The following is a 27,982-nucleotide window of genomic DNA, read 5'->3' on the forward strand; positions in this document are numbered from 1 at the left end:
GGATTTTCCCGCCCTTCCGCCGGCCTCCGGCGGAGTGTCACGGTTCACGCCCCTCTCTGGGGTTACCTGTCTGATGCCAGAGGGGGGGTGGGGGGTTTCGGGAACTGGCAGGAGGCAGAGGCCCTTCCCAAGTCCCGAATCTTAAGGGGCAAAGGCCATAATTCTGGGCCGTTGACTCCGCCGAGAAGCGGGAGGCGGGAAGAAGCCAGCGGCGTGGGCGGGGTCGGGGGTGAAAGGTCAGAGGACCGAGAAGGGGGCGGAGCGCGCCGGAGGCGGATGGCGGCTGCGGCGGCTCAGCACCCCCGGCGGCTGGTGGCGCGCTGAGGCGGCGACGCGCGGCGGACGCGGCGGGGCGCGGGGCGGAGAGAGCAGCAGCGGCGGCCGCTCCCAACATGCACAGCCTGGCGACGGCCGCGGTGAGTGGGGGCGGGGGGCCTCCCCGGGCCGCTGCGGGCGCCTCGACTCCCCCAGCCCCACCCCCACCCCCGCCCCCGCCGCCTCCCCCGTGCGCGGCCCGGGCCGGCCTCGGCTCCCCTCGCCGGCCGCCCGGCGCGGCCTGTTGGCGCCGCCGGGGGTCGCGCGCGGGGAACCCCTCCGCGGGGGGCCACCCAGCCCGCCCCGTGGCTTCCGGCGCCCCCCCCAGCCCCCGCTCTCCCCCGACGGGGCGGCCGCGCGCGCGGGAAGGAGTGTGTGGCGGCGAGTCACAGCCTTTTCCCCTGGCGTCGCCTCAGCGCGGCCGGGGCGAATCGGGCGGTTGTCGCGGGCCGCCGAGAGCTCCCCCACCCCCCGCAGGGCTCTCGGCCGCGTGCGGTGCCCCGCGCTCTGCCCACGCTGTGCTTCTCCCAGGGGGGCCGGGAAGGTGGCGCAGCGGGCAGCGCTTCCCTGGCAACTGGCCGACCCGGCCCCAAACTCCCACACACGCACTCCACATCCTCCTTCGAGCCCCGCCAGGGCTGCCGGGTGTGACCCCAAGACAAGAAGAAAGAGTGGGTGTTTGTGTGTGTGGTCGTTTTGTTTCTTTGGGGGAAGCGGGTGGGCGCTACCGTGTGTGTGCGTGTGTGTGTGTGCGCGTGTGTGTGTGTGGGGGGGGTCGTTTTGTTTCTTTGGGGGAAGCGGGTGGGCACTACCGTGTGTGCGTGCGTGTGTGTGTGTGTGTGTGTGTGTGGTCATTTTGTTTCTTTGGGGGAAGCGGGTGGGCGCTACCCCCTGTGGTGCAAGACCCGCATTCTAGCTCCATACCATCCGTTCCCCCCCCCCCCCAGAATGGTCTTTTTTAAGGGAGGTGTGGATTTTCTTTTTCTTTCCTTTTTGGGTCACACCCGGCGATGCTCGGGTCACTCCTGGCTCTGCACTCAGGAATCACTCCTGGTGATTCTCAGGGGGACCATATGGGATGCCAGGAATCGAACCCAGGCTGGCCACGTGCCAAGCAAACGCCCTCCCCGCTGTGCTATCCTTTCGCTCCAGACCCGGTCTTTTTTTATTTAACAGTCTTCTTAGACCACCCTTGGTCACGCTGTTTGCAGTTTAAAAGGAAAAAAAAAATTGTTCGCTTATTTACTGTCTGACTCCCTCTTGAGGGGCCGAGGGGCGTTGATTGGACAGCCGCACCCTTGAATCACTCCTGTGGGGCTCTGAGGACTGAGCGGGCATCTGCCGCCTGCAAGGCAAGTGCCATGCGCTGTCCTGTCGGGCCACCAGCCCCAGTGGACTCGCCTTGCTCTTGAGTGCAGGCGTGCTGTCACATGGCTACTCCCCTCCCTGGGACACTGGGACAGGAAAGAGATGTAATGAAAGGGGGAGGCGGTGGCCGAGACCACTGCCCCATAGGGAAGAGAGTTTATGCAGGCGCTTGTGGCTACCCATCCCACACTGTCTTTTCCTATGGAACAGAAAAACTTAAAGTATATATACTGAAATGACATTACCCGGCAAATGTTAAGTATTAAACAGGCAGAACAAACAAACTAAAAGATGGCTTAACTCGAAATACGAAGTGAGCTGAGTGTGACTGCATTGCCGCTCTAGGGCCATGGGAATATTTGCCTCTTGTTATGTTTCTAAATGAAATTATTCCCGTAGGTGTTGTATATTTTATGTTTCAGGACTAGAGAATTTCCTTGGCTTTCACATTTCTTGCAAATTGCACATGGCGAGGTATCAGAGATAGAGTGCTTACAGGGGCTCAGGTGCTTGCCTTCCACACAGTCTACCAGGGTTCCATCCCCAACACCACACGTGGCTTCCATGGTTGTCATTGTTGTCTTATGGCCCCCCACCCCACCACGCACATACTACCAGGCATGATACCGCAACAGTTAGGTGCAAGCTCTGAGTACCTCCAATGTGGCCCCAGGCCCTCGTCCTAAAACAAAAAAAAATGCACAGAGGAAGCAGATTTCATTTGTATCATTTGTCATCCCATTGATTTTCAATTTGTTCGAGTGGGCGCCAGTAACGTCTCCATTTGGCCCTGTCACGTGCTAGTGTAGCCCAGTTATATCTGCTCGCTCTAGGAACAGGAAGAGCCTCAAACCGTTCATTCAGGATTTTGACGAAGAAGTCTGACCACCTGGTTGGTGGGCGTCCACGTGGTCTTTTTATGTCCTGTGGAATCTAGTCAGTAACAGCTCTAGTCCAGTGGTCATCTCTGAATTGCATTACATGTATGGCCCATCTGATTTTTGACGCCTTGACAAACGAGACAGCATTCTTGATTCTTGATCATCGACACATGATATTCCAAGCATAGCTCTTTCTATTCCTCTTTGGGATATCCGAATAGCATTCTCATCCTGTTTGCGTAGGGTCTCTGAGGCTTATGTTAGTGCAGGAAGAACAGGGGAGTCAAAAAGATGTGCCCAGAGCCGGAGGTTCTTTATCCTCTTAACCACTTCGTTCTCTTAACCACTTCTTTGACGCTCTTGAAGGTGTTCCACGCTGCTCTCTTCCTTTTGTGCAGTTCTGGCACCAAGTCCGTTCCTTATGTCGAGTTCTCGACCCAGGCACACATAGCTGCTGCATTTGGAGATGTTCTTTTCATTGAGAGCAAATGGAACGTCAGGGACTAGTTCGTTTTTCATGAGCATCCTTTTGCTGAGATTCAGTTGTAGTCCGACCTTTCCATACTCGAGGTCGAAGTCGACCAGCATTTATGCCTCTTGGCTAATGTTTGGCGTTATGAGAACGATGTCATCAGCGAATTGGAGGTGGTATAGTTGCCGACCATATATCTTCACTCCCATTCCTTCCCATTCCAGTCGTCACATGATGTTCTCGAGGGTGGCATTAAAGAGTTTTGGTGAAATGGTATCACCCTGCCAAGCCCCTCTCCTTAGTCAATGACCACTTGTAGAATGGTGAGATCCTGGTGGTGAATCCGTAATATGGCTCATGGAGGATCTTGATGTAGTGAGTGTGAATGCCCTGTTTGACCGCTTCAGTCTCAACAGAATTGAAGGCTTTCTTTAAATCGATGAAGGTTAGACAGAGCGGCATCTTGAACTCTCACTAACTTCAATGAGTTTGGTCATTCTGTGGATATGGTCGATCGTGCTGAATCCTTTTCGGAACCTGCCTTGCTCTCATGGTTTTCCTTCGTCTAGTGTTCTGCCTATTCTATTCAGGATGACTCGAGTGAACAACTTGTAGACGACGGATAACAGGTAGATAGAGGCAGATTTAGACCAGAGATACATTTCTAATGTGGTATTTTCCATTTTTCAATCTAATTTGGTCCTCTCCAGGTATCAAGCTGCTTTTTTCCATGTGCCTCCCAAACTCCTTTGTGTTCTGTTAGTTTCCTTTATTTGAACCTTTCCCTAAGGCATCTTTTGTGTAGCCTTTAAATAGGCATGCTGCTTATTTGCTTCTTCAATGAAATGTACAGTGCCTATGCTTAAGAATTCATCTTAGGGGCCGGAGCGATAGCACAGCGGGTAGGGCGTTTGCCTTGCACGCGGCTGACCCGGGTTCGATCCCCGGCATCCCATATGGTCCCCCAAGCACTGCCAGGAGTAATTCCTGAGTGCAAAGCCAGGAGTAACCCCTGAGCATTGCTGGGTGTGACCCAAAAAGCAAAAAAAAAAAAAAAAAGAATTCATCTTAGATAATACTTTTTCACCTATCCTATAGACCACAGAAAAGCTCTGCCAAATCCTCCTGTACCATTCCTCTAGGTTTTTGATTTGGGGGGAACTAAAGCATAGAAAAATAGGCTATCTTTTTTAGGAGGAATAGATTCTACAGTGCTCAGGGGATCAGATACACTACTGGGCATCAAACCTGGTTTGGCCCCTTGCAAAGCAGGCACCTTTCCCAGTGTTATGTCTCTCTGGCCTGAAAAAATGAACTAACTTTCCCCCAACCCTCATGCCTTCCATTAGATTAAATTGCATTATTCTGATCTGAGTGAAGGGTCAGTAGTGATACTTACCACTCTAGCAATTAAGAAGAGTTAATAATACATGAAATAGTACCCACAACTTAAAACACTAAAGAAGATACTTTTTGCCTAATGATGAAAATTTGTGTGTATACTTTTCTCTCTTTTTTAAAATAATAGATAAATAATAGATTAACCATATTCATCTAGGAACATAGCACTATTGATTTTTTTGAGGGGGAGGGGGTTGGGGGCTGCTTCCTGTGTTGCTCTGGGGGCCATGCTGTGCCGTGGGGATCAAATCCAGGTCTCCTGTTTGCACCGCATGCACTTAGCCTGGTGACCTTTCTCTCTAGCGCAAGATAGTACTGTTGAAAGAGCATGTATTCGCTTATATGCTGGAAGAAATTGAGATCATTTCAAAATTATTTTAAATTATGATCCTGTAGTAGTTTATTGTATAAGAGTATAGTAGAGGGGGCCAAAGAGATAGTAGAGTAAGATGCTTGCCTTGCGCACGACTGACTCTGGTTGGATCCTGGGCATCCCATGTGGTCCCATGAGCATCAAGGGTGTGGGTCCCTCTCCAAAAATACAGAAACATAGAGACTTATTGCCAGTCTTTACAGAGTGCATCTTGGCATCCCCCCTGTTTCTACCTAATAATATAGTTGGGGTGGGTAGGGCAGAGAAATGGCTCGAGGAACTGAGCACATGCTTTGTGCTCAGGTGGCCCTGGTTCCATTCCAAGCACATAGTGAGGAGTATGCCAAGCACCAAAATGGGACTAGTCCCTGAGCACCTCCAGAAGTGACCCGACCTCCCCTCTCCCCCCACCTCCACCATCCCTCCCACACACACATACCATGGCAAAAAAAAAAAAAATTCCCCTCCAAAATTGTGGCTGGCTAGATATACTAATGAAACAGCTTGTCTTAGGATTCTTTTCATTTCTGCCTCTACAAAGTAGTAATTTTGTGAATTGGTTCAGATGCTTAAACTACACACATATCGTGGGACTTATGTGTTGGATTAGACTAGTGATCAAAAATTATCAAAAGGAAGTCTCTAGGGGCCAGAGAGAAAGCACACTGGGTAGGGAGCTTACCTTGCACATAGCCAGCATGTGTTCGGTTCCTGGCATTCCATATGGTCCTGAGCCCCACCAGGAGTGATACCTGAGTACAGAGCCACGAGTAACCCCTGAGCATTGGTGGGTGTGGACCCAAAAAACTAAAAAAGTAAATCTTTAGAAGATACTTTGCATTTGCTATATAATTTCTGTTTTTTAAATTAAGTTAAAATTTTAATTAAAAATTAATTCTGTCACTGTCATCCCGTTGCTCATCGATTTGTTCGAGCAGGCACCACTAACGTCTCTCATTGTGAGACTTACTGTTACTGTTTCTGGCATATCCAATACACCACGGGTAGCTTGCCAGGCTCTCCAAGAGGGGTGGAGGAATCGAACACGGGTCTGCAGCATGAAGGGCGAACGCCCTACCGCTGTGAAATTTTCACTTGTGTCTGTCATCTTCAAACTTTTATTTTTCCAGCTAACCAGCAAAATCATTAGTTTGGGGTTGGGAGGGGGGTTGTTTTTGTGAGTTTTGTTTTGGGTTTTTTTTGGTGTTCTGCTGAACTTTTAGATGATTCCTTGACAAGTTGAAAGAACAGTGCATACTATAGGATCTTGTTCAGTCTGTTAAAGCTTTACATATTGCTTAACATTTGCTTTACATAGCGCTTTTCAGTTGCTTGTCCACTTCCATTTTTTTGTCTGTTTGTTTCTGGTCAGAGCTTCCTCCTGGTTCTTTGCTCTGGGGACCGTGTGGGGTGCTGGGAATCAAACTCAGGTTAGGCACTTGCTAGTGTCTTATCCCTTCCACTATCTCTTAGCTCCTCCACTTCCTTTTTAAGAAGAAAGGCATTTGAAGAAAAATATTTTAGCTCTTTGAAGGTTTGCTAACTGTTTCTCTCTAGGACTATTTAGAAATATTTTTCTTGGAATATTCTCATTTTGTAGGTATTCAAAGCTACATAATAATTCACCTGCAGAATTGGAGAAACATTTGTTTTTTCTATTTTCATTAATTCCTTTTAACTCTTTTTTTTTTTGAGGTACTGTGATTTACTATATTTTTAATAGTTGTAGTCACACTCTTCACCACTGTACCCACCTCCCTCTAGGTTCCCAGTGCCTCTCCCTTTCACACCCCCCTCCAGAGACTCAGTTCTGGGGATAAAGTTTTCTCATTGTGTGCCTTTGCTGTGTATCCTTAAGTCCCACATGAGAGAAGTCATTATGTATCTATCCCTTTCCTTCTGACTGACTTCATTCAGCATGATGTCTTCTAGTTGCATCCATGTCTAGCAAATTGCATGATTTTGTTCTTTCTTAGAGTTACATAGTGTTCCTTTGTGTGTGTATATATCCCACAGCTTTCTTGTTTTGGGGCCACACCCAGTGGTTCTCAGGGCTTACACCTGCTTCTGCACTCAGGGATCCCTCTGAGCTGTGCTTGTGAGATTATGGGATGCCAGGGACCAATGCCGAATGGAACCTGAGTGAGGTGTACTTACCCTCTGTACTATTATTGCTCAGGCCCCATAATGCAGCTTTGTGATCCATTCATCTGTAGTTGGACATTTGGGTGGTTTTTATATCTTGGTTGCTATACTAAGCGGCAATGAACGTCGGTGTGCGTGTGTCCTTTTGAGGGACTGTTTTTGTTTTAGCAATAAATGGCATGAAGTGATACTGCCAGATCGTTGTTGTAGCTCTTTTCCCGTTTTTTTGGAGAAATCTCCATGTTGCTTTGCATAGAGACTGAACCAGAGGGTTCCTTTTCTTATCACAACCCCGCCAACATGGGCTATTTCCTGACTTTCTGATATGTGCCAGTCTCACTTGTTTGAGATGATAGGTCAATGTTGTTTTGATTTGTATTTCCATAATCATGAGTGATGATGAGCACTTTTTCATATGCCTATCGAGCATCCCTATATCTTTACTAAAAGTATTCTATCTCCATTTCTGGATGAGGTGGTTAGGTTTTGTTTTTTTGGGGTTTTTTTTTTTTTTTTTTTTTTGTCTTTGAGACCGTTTTTTTCAAAATGCATCTTTTGGGCTCGAGACAGTTCATAACTGCTGGGTGTGGCCCAGCCCTTCCCCAAGGAATAAAAAAAATACACTTGTTTAATGGAAGGATCAATCATTTTAACAGTCCATGACTAAAAAATGTATCATTATTTCTAATCTTGGGAGTAGCGGTCAAAGATGATAACCAGTGGTCCCAATCAGATAGCTCATAAGTAACTTCTTGTCATGTTTCTGGATATGTAATTTAACCCTGTGTTTATTCAGATCCAACTGTTAATGAGATTTATTATAACAGCATTAAATTTAAAGCCCTGTATCAGGTTCCTAATAGTTCATAGCCCAGAGAACCAATACAAGGGTTAAGGAATCTAACCTTGCATGAAGCTGACCCTTGTTTGATCCCTGGCACCTAATAGCCCATCCGCTCCCAGCACCACCAAGAGATGCCCTTGAGCAGTGCTGTTCATGGCCCAAATACACCTCTACCCCCTCAAAAAAAAAACCTATTCGTTGGTGGGGGTGTTACTGTGACACAGTAGTAAAATATATGCCTTATGTGTGGGAAATGTTTTAGGCGCATATACTGCCTGAGCCCATGTGCTGCTTGCGCCCACGTGGCCAAGCACATGTGTCGCCTGCATCTCCCCTCTTGAGATGTGTACTTTCGTGCTTTCATACATTTTTGTCTAAAGCTTGGTTATGTGTAGGGGCTTCCTCCACCCTTGGAGAAGCCCGCGTTCTCTTTTGAGCACATTATTTTCACTATTCTCTCTCCCACTTATCCCTTCCTCCCTCCCTCAGAAACCTCTGAATAAAATATATTTACTTTAAAAAAAGAAAGAAAGAAAGAAAGAAAGAAAGAAAGAAAGAAAGAAAGAAAGAAAGAAAATGTTTTAATCCCACAGCAGTTTGGTATTTAATGTTATTGAAACCAATTCCAACTGCTAAGGTGGAGGTAAGGTTTAGTAAAGATAATGAAAAAGAGAGTTCCTGCCCTGGATAGTTTCAGATCCCAACTGTCCTCACTACCTTTGCTTTGGAAGGCACTGTAGCACCAAGCCGAGAGGGCCACTTGACCCATTCCCCTGAGATCTCAGACTCAGAATCAAAGTCACATGAAGTCAGCAGCTCACAGGCAGCCTCAGAAGTTAAATTATTTCTGGACTGAGGTGGCCATGGTCTTAGGAATCCAAGTCAGGTCAACAGGTGTCAGGAGCACTCCGGGGTGTCATGCCTATCCTGGAAATGGAATATGAAGGGTCAAAAGCCATAATGTGCTGTTGGTAGCCCCCAGAGCAGGGCACAGTACAGCGGTACTGTATGTGAGCTCCAGCCTGGCTCTGATGGGATGTTAGCTTTTTTTTTTTTTCTTTTGGGGTCACACCCAGCAATGCTCAGGGGTTACTCCTGTCTCTGCACTCAGAAATTACTCCTGCCAGTGCTTGGGGGACCATATGGGATGCCAGGGATTGAACCCGGGTCGACCGCATGCAAGGCGAACACCCTCCTCGCTGTACTATTGATCTGGCCCCTGGATGTTAGCGTTTACTGATGAGGTGACAGCAATTTGGGTACCTTGACTAGAGTGAGTAAAGATGAATCACGGTGATGTCTGTGTGTCTGTGTAATCCATCCCCCAGACCCTGCTTTAGCTGTGGGATTGTAGCTCTTTCAAGAAACTATAGGAGACTCAAGGGCTGTAGCGATAGCACAGTGGGTAGGGTGTTTGCCTTGCACTCGGCCCACCCGAGTTCGATTCTTCTGCCCCTCTCAGAGAATCCCAGCAAGCTCTCTGTGGCGTATTCGATATGCCAAAAGCAGTAATAACAAGTGTCGAAATGGAGACGTTACTGGTGCCCGCTTGAGCAAATCGATGAATGACGGGACTACAGTGCTACAGTGCATACATTGGAGACTCAAAGATAAAAATTTAAAAAAAAAATTTTTTTCCACTAAGTTTAGGGGCGGGGGCTGGGTAGGGGTTTGGGCTACATCTGGTGGGACTCGGGACTGTATGAGTTGCAAGGGATTAAATTCAGGTCAGCTGCATGTAAGGCAAATGCCTACACACTGTACTATCCCTCCCAATCCTCCATTGAGCTTTTTAAGGGTATGTGATGCCCTGAAGAGACATACCCTGTCTTCTAGTGGGGCTATCATTCCAGACCCTCCATTGAACCTTTACCTTTTTTGGGGGGACGGTATCACCCACAGATGACACAGGGGTTATTCCTGCCTCATGTACTCAGGAATTATTTCTGGCGGTGCTCTGGGGACCATATGGGATGCTGGGAATCAAACCTGGGTCAGCCACGTGCAAGGCAAACGCCCTACCCACTGTGCTGTGGCTCCAGCCCCTGAACCTTTACTCTTTTTTGTTTTTTGTTTTGTTTTGTTTTGTTTTGGGGTGAGGCCAGTCTGTAGCAGCATGGGCAGGGCAAGCATGTGGACAGTCCAGCTTCTGCTAGAAAGGAGGTTGCAGGGGAAACTAATCATCCTCCGATGCTGTACTGTTGCTCTAGTGCTCATGGTTTTTTTTAGCCTCATCACTAATGGGAGTCATAAGATAACTTTTAGCAGGTTATTCTGCAGCACTTAGAGAAGACTTAAGCTGCATGGTATTTCAATCCATTTAGCAGAACAACTTGTGGTTCATCTGCGAAATGGTGAATTGATAAGCATCCAGCTAAAAGCCTAGAATCAGGTTTCTAATTTTAGAAAGCTCAGCTTGGCTAGAATAAATGTATGTGTACCTCAAAACCCATCTTAGACTTTGTTCTCAACAAAGGCAGTTTTCTTTTGTTCCTCATCATTTCCTCTGTACAAAGGGTTGGCCATCATTTTCTTGCACTAAAGTGTAGTAAGGACATTGTGAGTACTGCCAGAAACAAATTCAGCCCTGAATTTTATTTCATATGTGTTTGTATGTATATATAGAGAGGGAGAGAGAGAGAGCGCACGCGGTGCGCGAGCAACTTAATTCCATCAAGTATTGATGACTAATCTGTTAGTGTAAATATGTTTTTGTCTACCTACCCCCTAATTCTTTCTTTATGGTTTAGAGGAATTAAGCAAGGGAAATATTGGGCATATTAGGACTTTAGAGTAGAAATTGCCATGGCAATCATTTTTCTAGTCTTGCTATCTTATTTTCCAGCTAAGAATAATTATTTAATTTAAGCAGGATCACAAAGCAATTTAAGTGTGAAGAAATACGTACTTAAAATTTGGTAGAAATTGTGATTTTTTTGTTTTGTTTTGTTTTAAGGCCACACCTGGAGATATTCAGGGTTTGCTCCTGGCTCTGAACTTAGGGATCACTCCTGGTAGGGCTCAAGGGACCATATGGTGTGCTGGGGGTCAAACTTGGCTCATCCGAATGCAAGTCAAGCTCCCTACCCACTGTACTATTGCTCCAACTCCATAAATTGTGATTTATTTTTAAAGTATAATAATAAAAGCATGTTCCACAATTCTACTGTATAAGTTGGTAATGAATGGTTCTCAAAGTGTTGGAGTAGAGTATATCTAAAAACATGAGGTGGGCCAGAGAGATGGTTCAATGGTCTGCACACGTGCTGTGCACACAGGAGGCTCAAGTTTGATACCCAGCACACATGACCCCACTGCCAGGAGTGGCCCCTGAGCATCATAGTAAATGAACCAAAAGAGGGGCTGGGGGAGGGATTTGTATGTGATTAAAACTTCCCATGTGAATCCCAAGCTTAGAGGTAACTTTAAGTTAAAATACTTTAAGTGTATCCTTCTAAAAATGTTGTTTGTAAATATATAATTTGTCAGTATATATGGAGTTACTATTTAAAAGAGCTACTTATGGTGGTACAAGAAAAAAAAAAGAACCTAGTGTTCCATGTAAAAGATCATACTTATTTAATACTTTATTTGTAGATATTTGTTATATCAAGTCTTCGGGTTTTTACATTTTGTGGTACTTGGTCTCATATGCGAAGCATGTGTTCTATCACTGAGCCACATCTCTAGTCAAGGGACTGATTTTAAAATCAGACAGTAGGGGGGGCTGAAGTGTTGGTATAGCGAGTAGGGCACTGTGTTACCTGAGTTTAATCCCTGGCGTCCCATATTGTCCCCTTATCCCACTGTGAGTGAATCTAGAGCCAAGAGTTAACCCTGAGCATCACTGGGTGTGGCCCCAAACTAAACCAAATAAAATAATAAAAATAGGTAAAACCAGACAGTGGTAAACATCCTAGTATTTGGTATAGCCCTGATAAACCTATAGGATAAAGTTTTTATTTGTATTTGGGTCATACCTGGTGGTGCTCAGGGCTTACTCCTTAGATCTGTGCTCAGGAGTCATTGCTGGCAGTGCTGGGGCAACCAGTTGTGGTACTGGGAATTGAATCAAAGCTCACCAGATGCAAGGCAAGTTTCTTAACCCCTATATCTTTTCTGCAGACCCAGAATAAATTCTTAAACATAGAATTATTAAAGGGTGTACATTTTCTTTATTTTTGTAAAGCGTGATAGTTCTATTGAAACTCATTTAGAAAGATGTAAGGGGAGAAGTAGAAGTATGTGTTCAAGAGGGAATACAGGCTTCTCCAGAGTGAAAATAGGGAAGCAAAGCAAAGGACAAGCGAGATACTTGCACAGGCTTGAAGAGCAAGCCTAAAGTGTGTACATTTTTGTTTTAGAGAGGAAAAACCTCTGAAGATGTTGAGTTAGTAGTTTATATCGTCTACAAATTTCCCTTGGTGTTTAAGAAAAGTATTTTCTCCTCCAAAACTACTGCCTTGTTTTGACTCTGAAACTTATATGCTTGCTTGTTTTTTTTTTCCACTGGAAGCCTGTGCCTACAGCCCTGGCTCAAGTGGACAGAGAAAAGATCTATCAGTGGATCAACGAGCTGTCCAGTCCTGAGACAAGAGAAAATGCTTTGCTGGAGCTCAGTAAGAAGCGAGAATCTGTCCCTGACCTTGCCCCCATGCTGTGGCATTCATTTGGTACTATCGCAGCTCTTTTGCAGGTGAGTCTGTACCTATGAGTGGCAGCTCAGTTCTGTCTATCATGACTATGTATCTTTAGATAGGTGGGGGGTGGGACACAAAAATGTTAAAGTGAAGCTATGAATAGCTGGGCCCAAGGAGAAGATTCAGAAGAGCAAGAGCACGCACTTTGCATGAGGAATCCCTAGGTTTGATCCTCAGCCTTTGACGGAAGCATCCGCTGAACATATGCTGAACACATGAACATACGTATAAACACATATACCAACTATGGTCCATAAAAAAGATACAGATAGCTATGTTTTTTTTGTTAAGGGTTTGTATACTTGTAAAGTGAAGAGTAAGTTGCTGTGCTTTGGTTCTAACCAAAATGGTCATTGGTGAGGACAATATACCAAGATAGAAATCATCCTTGAAACTGTTGTCCAAAATCCCTAATAACTTTGTAATAAATAAACTTGATTGTTATTCCTCCTGCATGTAGCCAGGGAGCTAATTTTTCTAATAGACATGTATACCCATGTCTTTTCCTTTTTTTCATTTGCTATCTGACTGAACTTAAGCTTCTTTACGGGGCACTATGATTGACTCTTTTTAACCAACTGTCTTATCACTGTGGCTTAAAGGAGTGTGTTGATAGAGGAGGGTTTATGAATGTCGACTTTTCAAGAGACGTCTCAGCACCTACAGGTTATTAGAGAAAGTATGTTTGTCTCCATAGACAGCTTTCTAGAGAGATGTGTCTATTGTAGAAATGTCTGAGATAATCTCAAGAATAAATTGGTGGTGCCAAAGAGATAGTATGGGTTGAGCATTTGCCTTGCATGCAGCCAAACCTGAGTGTGGCCCAAAAAGAAACAGAAAAAGAATAATGTGGGGAGGGGGTACTCCTAAGCAATTCCCAGGGGTACTGAGAGCTGTCATTCCCAGTGATACTTGGCCAGCCAGGCCAGAGGGTTCAGAGCTAACATGGTGGTGCTGGGAGGACAGAACTTATGGTACCTGAGATCACACTTGAGGCGAAGAGCCTGCAAGGCATGCTGAGTCTCTGATCTGAAGCCTCAGCTCCTTGAGTATATAATGATATCAGTTCTTGTGTTGCATGTGAAATTGAGAATTTTTAAGTTTGGGGGCCAGTTGTAAAGTACAGCAGGTAGGGTACTTGCCTTGCATGTAGCCGATCTGGGATCAATTCCCGGCATCCCTGAACCCCACCAGGAGTAATTCCTGGTGCAGAGCCAGGAGTAACCCCTGAGCACTACCAAAACGGGGGAGGATTTTTAAGTTTCTTGCTTTTGGAGCACCAAAATTAATTTTGTTATTTATTCACTTGGTATTGGTTTCCATTTTCCAGGAAATTGTAAATATTTATCCATCTATCAACCCGCCCACCTTGACAGCGCACCAGTCTAACCGAGTTTGCAATGCTCTGGCTTTACTGCAGTGTGTGGCGTCCCACCCAGAAACCAGGTAAATGCTTAGGGTGGGTCTGGGGGAGCTTTGTGTGAGATAGGCTCCTAATCTTTCTCTGCATGATAGAAGAGGGCTCGATAGTAGTGTAGGTACAGATCTTTCTGACTTACATTTACTTATTTTTTTCCGGGAGTCCTGTGGTGCCGGGGATTGAACCAGATTTGACCTTATGCAAAGCACACCCCTAAATCACTTTGTGTGTTTGTTTGTTTGTTTGTTTGTTTGTTTGTTTGTTTGATCTCTCTGGACCCCTTTAATACTTTTTCTTAAAAGTTTCTGAAGCCTTGGGGCCCAGTGCCCAACAGATAGAGCACATACTTTGCATAGTCCAGATTTGATTCCCCAGCACTGCATGTGTTCTAACCATCAGTGGGAACAAACACTGAGCCTTTAACCAGTAGCAGCCCCCCACAACCTGAAGATTCTGCGGCCAACTCTAGGTTTAGAGGGGAAAGTGCTATTTACTAGAGTCCTGGATGCAGTGTATTGTGTCTTGCCCATAGCATGGTCATGGCTGCCATGGGCTCAGGATGGAAGAGTGGCCTTTGGGCTACTGCCGAGGGCTGAACTCTGAAGTTCATGCTTAGAAGGCAGGTGCTGTATTGCTGGGTTGTCCCCACGCCTTGGATTTTTTGGTTCCTAGGGTTTTTTAATTTCTTTTTTTTAAGACACCTGTCAGGGCCAGAGCAATAATAAATACAGTGAGTGAGGTGTTTTGTCTTGCGTGCGACTGACCCAGGTTTGATCCCCAGCATCCCATATAGCCCCCCTCCCCCCCAGCACTGCCAGGAGTAATTTCTGAGCTCAGAGCCAGGATTGACCCCTGAACATTTCTGGGTGTGAACCAAAAAGCAAAGAATAAATAAAAATAGGAGCTGGAGTGATGTTTGCCTTGCATGCGGCCAACCCGGGTTCGAATCCCAGCATCCCATATGGTCACCCGAGCATAGCCAGGAGTAATTCCTGAGTGCTTGAGCCAGGAGTAACCCCTGAGCAACGCCCGGTGTGACCCAAAAAGATAAATAAATAAATAAATAATAAAAATGCCTGTCAAGTCATAAATTCATAGGGAAGTGTTTCCAGCAGCTTGAGCCATAACATTCTTAAAATGTTATTTATTTGTGGCAGGGGCAGTTGCCGGGTCCCTTGCAGCAAAGTCAAATAGTCCCCAAGGCAGAGGGAGAAGGGCAACGGGGTAAGGAGGGCTGGATAAGCAATGCTCGTGCAGCATCTTTATTGAACAAGCAGCAGACTTATAGGTCTCTAGAAGGAAACATACATTGGAAAAATATATAGGATTGTTCAGGATACATAAGTTTAGAATGTACTGGGCTTCTAGATGTCAGTGATGGTTTTCTATAGTTACATCATTTCATGATATTTTCCTTGGTTATATATTGATACTGAGCAATAGCACAGGGTAGGGTGTTTGCCTTGCAATCGGCCGACCCGGGTTCAATTCTTCCATCTCCTTCAGAGAGCCCGGCAAGCTACCGAGAATATCCCACCTGCATGGCAAAGCCGTAGCTTATTTGATACCAGAAACAGTAACAACAGGCCTCACAATGGAGACTTACTGGTTCCCACTAGAGCAAATCTATGAGCAACAGGATGACGGTGATATATTGATACACCTTAGCAGCATGTTCTGCCATAAGAATGTGGAAAGAGGGGGCTGGAGCAATAGCACAGCGGGTAGGGCATTTTGCCTTGCATGCAGCCCACCTAGGTTCGATTACCAGCATCTCATGTGGTCCCCTGAGCACCGCCAGGAATAATTCCTGAGTGCATGAGCCAGAAATAACCCCTGTGTATCGCCGAGTGTGACCCAAAAAGCAAAAAAAAAAAAGAAAAAAAATGAGGAAAGAGCCTGCTAGAAAAACAAGAAAGTCAGCCTTAGAATGTATAACCCCAAGACAATGGCTTCTAATAAACCAGCCCTTAGACAACACATCCCCAGGACAAGAACTTTCTTAATACTAACTAGCACAGGCTCCCAACAGGCAGGAGTTGGGGTTTGGACCACATCCAGCTGTGCTTAGACTTTTGGTTCTGTGCTCAGGGGACATATGTGATGCTGGGCATCGAACTGGGTCGAACTGGGTCAGCCGCGAGCAAGGCAAACACCTTATCCATTGTACTATCTCCCCACCCCCGTGTACTGCTCCCTGTAAAAATATTTGTAGAGGGGCTGGAGCAATAGTACAGTGGGTAGGGCACTTGCCTTGCACATAGCCAACCTGGGTTTGATCCCTGGCATCCCATACGGTCTCTGTGCACTGCCAGGATTAATTCCTGAGTGCAGAGCCAGGAGTAACCTCTAAGCACTGCCAAGTATGACCCAAAAAAAGGAAAGAGAGTATGTATGTGTGTGTGAGAGGGGGCGGGGAGAGACAGACACAAGGATGTGACTGATATAGCATGCATGTGTAAGCTTTTGGTTCAATCCGTAGGCCTGCCAAAAAAGAAAAGAAAGGTAAGAATACTGTGTTTGAAGAGATGGTACAGGGCGTTAGGACATGTGCCTTTCATGCAGTTCACCAGTTTGATTCCTAGCTTTGTATATGGTCCTCTGACACAGAGCCAGCGGTCAGCCTTGAGCCCGGCTAGGTCTGGCCCAGCACTCCCTAATTAGAATATCTAGTGTGGGGGATTATGCTCTAGTGGAAAAGTGTGCATGTAAGCATGGCAAATAAACTTGATAATGACTGTTGGGTTTTGTCTTGGTTTATAAGGTTTTGTCTGATAGTACATGAATATTGTTATCAAATGATAAATTAGATGGGGACGAGCATCCGGAGAATTTCGGGTACTTAATTTCATTTTGTGACCTGTTTTTTAAAACTTGCTCTTAGATATTTTGTCAGTTTTTAAAGCACATTGTGCTGATAACAAGGGAAACGCTGTATTCTCTTAACTGTTAGCCTGGATCATAGTTTTTGAGTTTGATCCTGTTGCCATTAGGGGCTGGGGAGGCTCTGTGGTGGGAGAGGAGCCAGTAGTGGCAGCTCAAACATTGTAGAAAGTTCAGCCGCATTATTGTCCTCTGCCCATGGAACATCCCTTCAGTTGTAACCACCAAAAAAGCATTGCCGTTTGTCCCCTGGAGCAGGGTTTCTTAAACTTTGCCCACTTGTGACCCCTTTTTACCTGTAACGCCAAGTTTCTAGGTGTATAAAATAGGTCTCAAAATAAGCCTCTTGGGGCTGGAGCGATAGCACAGCGGGTAGGGCATTTGCCTTGCACTTGGCTGACCCAGGTTCGATTCCCAGCATCCCATATGGTCCCCTAAGCACCACCAGTAGTAATTCCTGAGTGTACAGCCAGGAGTAACCCCTGTGCATCGCCGGGTATGACCCAAAAAGCAAAAAATAACACAAAAACAAGCCTCCTAATAAGAAATCATAAATAGAGGCTGGAGTGATAGCACAGCAGGTAGGGCGTTTGCTTTGCCTTGCACGCAGCCGACTCCAGTTCAATTCCCAGCAGCATCCCATATAGTCCCCCAGCACCGCCAGGAGTAATTCCTGAGTGTAGAGCCAGGAGTAACCCCTGTGCATCGCTGGGTATGACCCGAAAAGCAAAAAAAATCATAAATAGGGACTAAAGAAACAATAAGGGTTTAAGGCTCTTGTCTTACCTGTGACCAACCTAATCACTCCCTGGTACCATGTTTGGTCACCTGAGGTACGTACCTCCAGGAGTGAACACTGAGTACCGCCAGGTATGGCTTGAACACCAAATAATAATACCAACAACAACTAGAATTATAAATATATTCCTTTAGGACTTTTTATTTTGTTTTTGGGCCACACCTAGATGTGCACAAGGCTTGCTCCTGACTCTGCTCACGGATCATTCCTGGTGTGTTTGGGGACCATAAGGGTTGCTGGGATCAAACCCAGGTTGACTGGGTTCAAGGCAAATGCCCTATCCACTGTACTATCACTCTGGGCTCCCCCCCTTTTTTTTTTAAGACATTTTTACGAAGTTGCATACCCCACATGGATGGTCACCCAGAGTTTGAAAGGCTGGTTCTCATCTGGAGAGATAGTACAGATGATACCTGTGCGTATGGCTGCATTAGCTGAGAGCCAGGTTCAAGTCCCTAGCACCACAGTTGGGCTCGGATGCAGGCCATATGCATAGGTATGGCCCAAGCCCTGTCCCACTCAAAAAACACTAAAAATTAATAGCAAAGTCCTTGTTACCACTGATCTCCATTTAGGAACAGTGGCAGTGTTACGTACGGGTCTTTGCATAGGCAAAGTGTGGTATAGGTGTAACGGAATTTATGCTCTGTAAATGTGCATGTTCAGAATCCTTAGAAATTAATTATGGTCTCCTAAGTGTGTTTTTTTTTTCCTTCTAGGTCAGCATTTCTTGCAGCACATATTCCACTTTTCTTGTACCCCTTTTTGCACACTGTCAGCAAAACACGTCCTTTTGAGTATCTTCGGCTAACCAGTCTTGGAGTTATTGGTAAGTATTCAAAACTGTTTAAAATGTTCATATTGTCATCTGACTGGAATTTTTTCCTTCTTTCTTTATAGTTTTTGTACACCAGCTATTTATATTGAGATAAATGAAGGGCACCAGGAACCTGGTGGTTCTTACTGGACACCATCCTGAGTGTTTTGATGAAGATTTAAGGCCTAGCATGTAGAGTTTGTGTGTTATTACAGAAATGTTTCATTTTTGTCTTTTTCACACCAATGCTGTTTTCTCATTAACTATGGCTTTACTTTCCACTGCTTCATCTAGTTAAATGTCTCCATATGCATTGATGGTGGAAAATGTGTGAATATTGCTTTTTATGGGCTTGGAGATATCTCAGCGGTGAAGTTATGTGTTCTTGTTGTCTGTTGAGAATGGTAGGAAAAGGCATTGATGCGTTTCCAGCCCTACATTGTATGGGAGACCCAGTCTGGTACACTTGCTATCTGGTCTTTTGCTTTTTCACCAATAGGTCAACTAATACTCTTTTTTTCCCTTTATTTCCCTCTCTCTTTTTTTCTTGGGGGGGGGCTTGGGGGGCAGGCCTTAGCCTGTGTTTGGTTTTTCTGACACATAAACTACACAGTTGATGAATGGGGTTGAAACCTGACTCTGAACTCATTTTGTGTTTTCTGCAGGGGCCTTGGTGAAAACAGATGAGCAGGAAGTAATCAACTTTTTATTGACAACCGAAATTATCCCTTTGTGTTTGCGCATTATGGAATCTGGAAGTGAACTTTCTAAAACTGTACGTGCTTTGAACTTGGATTCTGCTGCCCTTGAACTGTTCTCAGTGGTCTTTTCTGTCTCTCTTCAGTCTTTTCTTCTTTCATATAAAACTTGTGGCTAAATGATTTTTTTAAAATCCAGAGCCTTGGGGCCAGAGAGCTGCCACCCCAGGGAGGGATTAAGGCACCTGCTTTACCTGCATGTGGCCAAGTCTGATTTGATCCCTGACACTTTGTCATCACCAGAGACACCTGACAACCCCATTTCAGTGCCCTCAGCACAGAACCAGAAGTAGTAGCCCTTGACTATTCTAGGGATTCGCTCCAAACAAGTTCATGTATATACACAAATATGCATACCTCACACACACACACACACACACACCCCACCACCACCACCACCACCACCTCCCTGAGCACAAGGTGTGCTTGAGGCGGAGATGGTTCATAGGGCTAGAGCACAGATCCACAACATGCATGGTCCTCCACGCACATCTACAGCACACACCATGCCAGAAGTAGCCATCAGATTGGGAAGGTAGCTCAGAGAGCTGGCACGCAAATTTCCTATGCTGCGTGGTGCCCCATGCACTTCTGGGGACAGCCCTGCATTGCACTGGGAATAGCCCCAGGGACTTCCAGGTGTGGCCCAAAAACAATCCCAGAACCTTGAGAATAATACTAGTTAAACACTCGAGTATCTTCCACTATGAACTGACTTTTCCACAGGTATAGTATTCTGACATGTTTTATTAGTCCAGAGTTTAACAGTTGCAGCTCCCTTTTAATGCCATGTTGAGTCACATCCTCTGGGGTTGGTAGTCAGGACTGGTGTGTCCGTTTGGGGGCTGCTTCCAGCTCAGGGTCATGCTTAGCAGTGCTTAGGGGACCAGGGACCATGTAGTGCTGGGGATTGAACCAGTGTCTCGAGATGCCAGGATGCCCCTCCTGGCCACAAGCATCTGCATAGGTTTTTTTTTTTTTTTGGTTTTTGGGTCACACCCGGCGATGCACAGGGGTTACTCCTGGCTCTGCACTCAGGAATTACTCCTGGCGGTGCTCAGGGGACCATATAGGATGCTGGGATTTGAACCCGGGTCGGCCGCGTGCAAAGCAAATGCCCTACCTGCTGTGCTATCACTCAGCCCCCATCATCTGCATAGGTTTTAAGGATAAGTACTTAACCAACTACAGTGTTTTTTTTTTTTAACTTTATTTTATCACCATGTGGAAAGTTACAAAGTTCTCAGGTTTATGTCTCAGTTATACAATATTCAGACACCATCCCTTCACCAGTGCCCATATTCCACCACCAAAATCCCCAGTCTACCCCCCGCCCCCGCCCCCCACCCCCAACTGTATAACTGATGAATTTCACTTCATTTTCTCTTTACCTTGATTACATTCCATATTTCAACACAAAACTCACTATTGTTGTTGGAGTTTCCTCCCAAGAAAGACAGCCCTACTAAGGAAGCATTTGATAATTAGTTTTCCATTAAAAGATTGTATGTTTTCAGTTTTTAGAAAAGGTCGCGCAGCCGCTAATGCGGCCGCGCAGTTCGGATGTGTCCCAGTCCCGCATCCCGGAGCTGTGTTAGTTGCTACTCAGTGTTGCCGGGGCTCCATCTGGAGAAGGTGTGGTGGCTGCACCTCCTCCGTCTGGATCCCCGGTGTTGTTGGCCCGGTTTCGGGTCTGGAGCATTCAACTACAGTGTTTTATCCCACTAAAACGTGAAAGCAAAGTCTGATTTCGATGAGTTAGTAGAGGAGAATATCACAATTTTGTGACTTGAATTAAGCTAATATTTTTTAGTCACTTTCATGTAAGACTTAAGTTGAGGAAAGAGTGAGACTTAATAACTGGGATATTTTTATTACTTTTAGAGCGGTTGTTGAAGAGACATTTTACAGGGGCTAGAGCGATAGCATAGTGGGTAGAGCGTTTGCTGACCCGGATTTGATTCCCAGCATTCCATATGGTCCCCTGAGCACTGCCAAGCGTAATTCCTGAGTGCAGAGCCAAGAGTAGCTTATCCTGAGTATTGCCATTGCCAGGTGTGACCCCCCCCCCCAAAAAAAAAAGTGTAAGAGAGGTTTTACAGATTCTCCAAACCAGGAAAGAAGTTTAAAATGGTGGGGACTCATGGTTAACGTGTACAAGGCTATTTCAGTTCCTTCATTACTGTTTCTGAGCACCAAAATCAAAAAGATTTTCAGTCTATTTCAATCCCTTCATTACTGTCTCTGAGCACCAAAATAAAAAAGATCCTTTAGGGTGTTTGCCTTGTATGCAGCTGACCTGGCTTCAATCCCTGGCATCCTATATGAATCCCCCAGCACCTTCAGCATTATATTTGAATACAGAGCCAGAGTAATCCCTGAGCATCACTGGGTATGGCCCAAAAACAAAAGGAAAAAAAACTTGGTGGGAGGGGAAGATTCTATGCGGGGTGTCGGAGAGATAATACAGCCAGTAGGACACTTGCCTTGTATGTGGCCAACTGAATTTGATACCCTGCGTGCCATATGGTCTCCCAAACACTGCCAGGAGCAATTCCCGAGTGCAGAACCAAGAATAAGCTCTGAGCACCACCAGATGTGGCCCGAAAACCTCTGATTTAAAAAAAAAAAAAAGATCCTCTAGGAGAACCAAAGCCATAGTACAATGGATAGGGCATTTGCCTTGCACTCAGCTGACCTGGGTTTGTTTTGGGTGTTTTTATTTGTTTTATTTTTTGGGTCACACCCAGGAGTGCTCAGGAGTTACTCCTGACTCTGCACTCAGGAATTACTCCTGGCGGTGCTTGGGGAACCGTACGGGATGCCGAGGATTGAACCCGGGTTGGCCACATGTAAGGCTAGTGCCGTCCCTGCTGTACTGTCACTCCTGCCCGCTGACCTTGGATCGAGCCCTGGCACCCCATCTTATGCCCAGCGAGCTCCACCAGGAGTGATCCCTGAGCACGAGCACAGAGCCACTGCGCCCTGAGCACTGCCAGGGGTGGCCCCAAAATGAAAACACCTGCTTTAATTTTGTTTCACTCCAGGTTGCCACATTCATCCTCCAGAAAATCCTTCTAGATGACACTGGTTTAGCTTATATATGTCAAACATACGAGCGTTTCTCTCACGTTGCCATGATCTTGGTAAGTGTTCTCTTACCCTTGGTTCCCGTCACAGCTTGACCTCTTGCAGTTGCCCCCAAACAGCTGCAGCCTTACGACCAGAAACCTTGAGCAGTGATTCTTGTGATTGCTGCTCTCTGCCTGAAGTTGACTAGGATTATTTTGTGTTGTTTTGTTTTTTCCTACCCCCACCCTCTGGGGGAAATAGGGTAAGATGGTCCTGCAGCTATCCAAAGAGCCTTCTGCCCGTCTGCTGAAGCATGTAGTGAGGTGTTACCTTCGACTCTCAGATAATCCCAGGTAAACATTTACAGGATTCACGGGTCTCTGGGGACTGGTTGCCCATCTCAAGGCAGAGCTCTTACAGCCTTAGGACAGACAGGGAAAGGGTAGACCTGTATTTCATTTGTCTCAGACAAAACTTGATTAAATCCTTATAAAATCTGCAGTGCTGGGTTTAAAGACCTGCCAAAGTTTTATGATCTCACTCTAACTGTCCCTTCCTCGTAAGGCTCCAGAAAGTTCTGCAGGAAGCTGTATGATTTATTACTTATATGGTTTGAACTTTTTATACTCATCCAGCTGGCTCAGAAGAAGAAATGGCTTTTCAGGGATCTCTTAGAAAGGAATTATGCCCAAAGCGTTCTTGGATTATATTTCCAGTTCTCGCTTTGATTCCTGTAAAGTCTTTGAGCTAATTATTTTATCTTAAATGTTTGGGCCAAAAATCCTTCATTATAGATATAATGCATTTTAGAAACATTTGACCTTTTACTTTGGAAGTCCATAATTCATGCTGAAAGCCACTTGCTCAGATTCTGCTAAACCACATAATGGTGTAATTTCTGTGTTCCTGGGAACAGGGATAACTGGCTTTAATGTGGGCTTAGCTTCTTGCCATTGAGGTTATTCATGCCCTAGGTGTTTTTTCCACCTTTTTTCTTTTTTTTTTTTATCCTGTTTTCAGAGATCTTTATTTTCAGTCATGTTTGAAAATGTTTATTTGCAGTTCTGCTTATTTATATAGAGACTTGAGTCGAAGTATAAAAGTCATACTTTTAGAACATCTTTATGTATGGTTAATACTACCTTTTTGAGGTTTTTCAGATACAACTTTCTATTTTTCTGTTAGTCATCTTTTTAAGAAAATTTAAAGGTTTATCATTTAATAATGCTGCCATCATAGTTTTTGAGAATGGCGGCAGGGGGCTGACTGGGCCATACCAGGTGGCACTCAGAGGTTACTCCTGGCTCTGCTCAGGACTGATCCTGTTGTGCCCAGGTTATGTGGTGCCGGGGATTAAGCCATCCAAAGCAAGCACCTTTTCCTTCTTTTCCTTGTGTTAGCTCTTCAGTCCTATACTTTTGTTTTTTTCTGCTCTTCTTACTAAGGGTTTTAACTATAAAACTGGAGTGGTTTTTGGAAAGACAAATTTGTATTAGTTTAGAATTGAAATAAGTTAATTAGCTCTATTATGAGTTAGTCTCCCTTGCCAATGTACTGGCTTTGGAAAAGAGAAAAACACACTACCATAGGTAGAGCACTTGCTGTGCATGCAGCCAACCCAGATTCGATTCCTGATGTTTTGTATGGTCCCCTGTACACACCAGAGTGCTCCCTGAGCACAGAGCCAGGAATCACCCCTGAGCATCGCTGGGTGTGGCCCAGAAACCAAAAGAGGGAGGTAGGGAGAGGGGAGAGGGGAAGAGATGTTTGCTTTACTATGACCTGTTACCTATTTCTAACTCTCGACTGCAATGAGTCAGAAAGTAGTTTGTATGAAAGTGAACTGCATTGTTTTAGTCTATTTTGCTCTATCAAGAAATTCTACATTGGGGGGCTGGAGCAATAGCACAGCGGGGAGGGCATTTGCCTTGCAGCTGACCCGGGTTCGATTCCCAGCACCCTATATGGTCCCCTGAGCACCGCCAGGGGTAATTCCTGAGTGCAGAGCCAGGAGTAACCCCTGTGCATCGCCGGATGTGACCCAAAAAGCAAAAAAAAAAAATCTACATTGGGACATCATCCTGTAAATGACTGCAGACTACAGATCCTGGACATTGGAGTGTGAACTTAATATAAGCTTTAAAGAATGGGGGTAGGGGCAGTTTGGAGCAATAGTACCGGGGTAGGGTGTTTGTCTTGTACTCTCAGGGATCATTCCTGGTGGGCTGGTGGGACCATTGAGGTGCTGGGGATTGAACCTGGGTCAGCTATGTGCGAGACAAACGCCCTGCCTATCCAGCTCCCTAAAAGAATTTTCAATAACTGTTGATTTGTACATGCCATGAAATAGTACTTTAAACTATGACAGACCATCAGTGAGAGACAGATGGAGGGAGAGAGACGGAGGGAAGGAGCGGGAGGCGAGAGAACAAACACAGAGGGGGCCCTTCCTGTCCCCCAAGTGTGTTTCCTTGTTGCTCTCCCTGTTGGTCACTTCGTTCTGATGCAGGGCCCGTGAAGCGCTCCGCCAGTGCCTCCCCGACCAGCTGAAGGACACGACCTTCGCCCAGGTGCTAAAAGATGACACCACCACCAAACGCTGGCTGGCACAACTGGTGAAGAACCTGCAGGAGGGCCAGGTCACAGATCCCCGAGGGATCCCCCTGCCCCCACAGTGACCCTCCCACTGCTCCCCCAAGTGGGGAGAGGGCGGGACGACGGGAAGCTGGAGGGAAACAGCTCAGGTTTTACTAGGACTGATCTGCTCTCGAGCACCTCAGTGCTGAAAGGCCCCTGGGCCTCCAGGTATGGGCCGAGGCGTCGGGACCTGGGCGCTCTCCGCTCCTCCCAGGAAAGGGGCTCCCAGCCCAGCCCCAGGAGGGTGTCGACACCAGCAGATGCTGTCTTTGCAGCACACCCCAGAAGACCCTCTCCTCACCCGGCCCTGGGAGGGAGGCGGGGCAGCGTGGCACTCGCTCCTGCTGAGCGCCTGCGAACAAGCCATGGACCAGTTCGCTCTTCTGCCTTCCTGGAAGACTCAAGACATGTCTCTTCATCCTCTCTCAGTATTTGTTTACTCTGGTCTTTGGTTTTGATCTCAGAGAGGTCTGTGTGGTGGACACTCAGCCAAACTGGGCCAGTTGGCACTGTTTACAAGTCTGTTAGCTGCAGAAGCTCAATAAAACGTTGGTCTGGGCATTATATCCATCTCCTCCAGTAGGCCAAGAGCTGCATGAACTGTGTGAAGACTGGGAGGTGGGGAAAGGCACAGAAGCTAAAGGACCGACCGCAGGCAAACACATGTGCACGCACACCCCAACACCCCCACTTACCCCTTCCCTCCCCCACTCTCCTACCCCTTCTTGTCATTTCCGGCTTGAACTGCTAGCGAGCGTTTCCAGATCTTCATGCTTGTCCCTTCCCTGCTCTGCTAAAGTCCCTCTGTCCTGATCGAGCGGGCTGTCCCAGAGGGGTATTGCATTTGGGGAAGAGAGGCAGCAGGCCTCTTGGCTTGGCTTCGTTTCACATCCCCAAAACTCTGGCTGAGCAGCCCCAAAGGGGCATGCCCGGGTGAAGAAGCTGTGCCCCGAGCCTGCGCTCGGCTGTCTGGTGAGTCGTGCAGCTCCGCCTGTCTTCATGATTGTACTTGCAGTATTGGTTGAATGAGTTCATGTTATCCAGAGCTCTGTAGAGGGCTGAACTCTGCTTGTTCACCGCCTTGGGTGTGGGGGGTTGATGGGGGAGACAGACACATTCCATTTTGGTCTCTGAGAATTACAGGGTTGCCACTAAAATCTTTTTTGCTTATTGATGTTGTGTCAGATTTTCTCCTCTTGGAGCTTCAGGTGATGCCACGGCCCGGAGGCTTGGCTCTGTAAGCCCAGAGCAAACTGCCTTGCTCCCCGCCACCCTCCTGCTGTGACCGGTTTCTCTTTCTTCTCTCTTCCCCCCCCCCCATCCCTCTCCCTCATTCTCCTCCCTTCCTCTCCCCATCAATCCCTGGCCCCCTTCCTTACCCCCTTCTCCAAATCCACCTCTAGAGGGAGACCGAATGTTTTGTCCCCCTCTCACACACTCGGAGGCGTCTCTTGAAACAAGGGTGGAGAGAGTCTCCGTGCTCACAGAAGCGTTTGCAGGGGCAGCTTTGCCCACACAAGGGCTCTTCCAGGCCGCCTTCCGCAGAGGAAGCCGGCCTCACTGGTCCTGCCTCTTCCAGCCAAAAGCAGAGTCAGTGAGCTGGGTGTCGGGACCAGAACGCGCCTGACTTCCCTGCCTTTCAAACGCAGGGGAGACGGGCGCCAGCCCTCCATCAGCCCCAGCCCGGAAAAGGCAGAGCACATGGTTCAGAGCGGCTGGCCAGCTGGACTCCTTCCAGGCCCTTGTCCATCTCTAGAGAGTTCAGCGAGGGCCGCCCCTGCTGTATGCCCACCGTTCCTGCCCAGCCAAAGGTTTTCACTCCCCTTCTGCTGGGGAAACCTCTGCCGCCCAGGGCCTTGCTCCCTGGCGCATTCTCTCTCTCCATCTTTGGGTGCATTGGCCATGTTCCCCTACCAACAATGTCTTAATTCTCGTTCAGTCTTCTCAGCTGCCCTCGGACCCTACATCCGTGTTGGGGAGGGAGTGGGAAGAGCGGGTATTCCCTGGGGTTGATGCTGCTGTTTCGCGTGAATAAAGATAACTCCTCCCTCTCCTTGTTTTGTGTGCCACCCCTCTCATAAGAACTGAAATAAAATATGCTTGTTTTTCTAAAGTCAAGTTCTCTTTGAAAGTGGAGGTGGGGAACCTTTGGGAGGTGGGTGTGTGTCCTCCCAGGCTGCAGTGCTGTGGTACAGGAGAGACTTGTCAGCGAGTAGATGGTTCTGGAAACACTTGTCACCAGCTTGCATAGTCATTTCCTTCTAGGGCTCTGCCCTTGGAGCACATTCCCTGAATTGTTTCTAGGCCTGTTCCCAAGGGATATGGCCAGCCTCTGTCTCCAGCCTTTTTATTTTATTTGGAGGCTACACCCCGTTGGTAAAAATCACTTGGGAGTAACAAACACCCTTCCTCAAAAAAAAAGGCAGTGAAAGAAAAAATGCACACTAAAAAATTCAGGGCTGAAGGGCTGGAGCAATAGCACAGTGGGGAGGGCGTTTGCCTTGTACACAGCTAACCCGGGTTTGATCCCAGTATCCCATATGGTCCCCTGAGCACCACTGGGGGTAATTCCTGAGTGCAGGGCCAGGAGTGACCCCTGTGCATCGCCGGGTGTGACCCATCATCATCATCATCCTGTTAATCGTAGAATTTCTCAAGCAGTCTCAGTAACGTCTCCGTTTGTCCTAGCCCTGAGATTTTAGAAGCCTCTCCCGTCCTTCCCAACGATGCCCTTTCAGGCTTAGAGGAATGAGAACCAGCATTGTTACTGGTTTTGGCATATGAATACGCCACAGGGAGTTTGTGAGGCTCTCCCATGTGGGCAGGAAACTGTGGCCTGCTGGTTCTCCCAAGGGAGAAGTAGGCTATAAGATGTTCTGGGAGCTTGCTTTTAAGTCTCTGGATGTTGGCCATTGGTGGGATTACAGGGAGGGGGGTGGAGGGGGTGCAGTCCCTGGGTGTGACCAACTAGCTACTGGAAAATGGAAAATCTGGGCGGAAGAGGCCCAGTCCCGATCGAGCAGGCTTGGAGGTCTCAGCCCTGGGTCCCACATACCTGGGTTCCTCTGCCGGTACCTTCATGCATGAGGCTCATCCA

The 27,982-nt window shown here is 46.8% G+C and overlaps 1 protein-coding gene across 1 annotated transcript; it reads left to right on the plus strand.

Annotated features, from left to right (window-relative positions):
* Positions 1–27,005, plus strand: CNOT9 (CCR4-NOT transcription complex subunit 9). The gene is made up of 8 exons (XM_055123210.1): positions 1–416; positions 12,316–12,495; positions 13,830–13,945; positions 18,321–18,430; positions 19,084–19,193; positions 22,224–22,322; positions 22,510–22,601; positions 24,758–27,005. Exons 1-8 carry the CDS (start codon positions 393–395, stop codon positions 24,924–24,926), a joined length of 900 nt encoding a protein of 299 aa, XP_054979185.1. The 5' UTR covers positions 1–392; the 3' UTR covers positions 24,927–27,005.
* The last annotated feature ends 977 nt before the right edge of the window (positions 27,006–27,982 follow it).

This window comes from Sorex araneus, chromosome X (assembly GCF_027595985.1).
Source record: "Sorex araneus isolate mSorAra2 chromosome X, mSorAra2.pri, whole genome shotgun sequence".
NCBI classification, from domain to species: Eukaryota; Metazoa; Chordata; class Mammalia; order Eulipotyphla; family Soricidae; genus Sorex; species Sorex araneus.

Coding starts and splice junctions, on each gene's coding strand:
- CNOT9 (XM_055123210.1), top strand. CDS start 393: ATGCACAGCCTGGCGACGGCCGCG. Junction 13,946..18,320: donor GCGTCCCACCCAGAAACCAG/GTAAATGCTTAG, acceptor TTTTCCTTCTAG/GTCAGCATTTCTTGCAGCAC. Junction 22,602..24,757: donor CGACTCTCAGATAATCCCAG/GTAAACATTTAC, acceptor GTTCTGATGCAG/GGCCCGTGAAGCGCTCCGCC.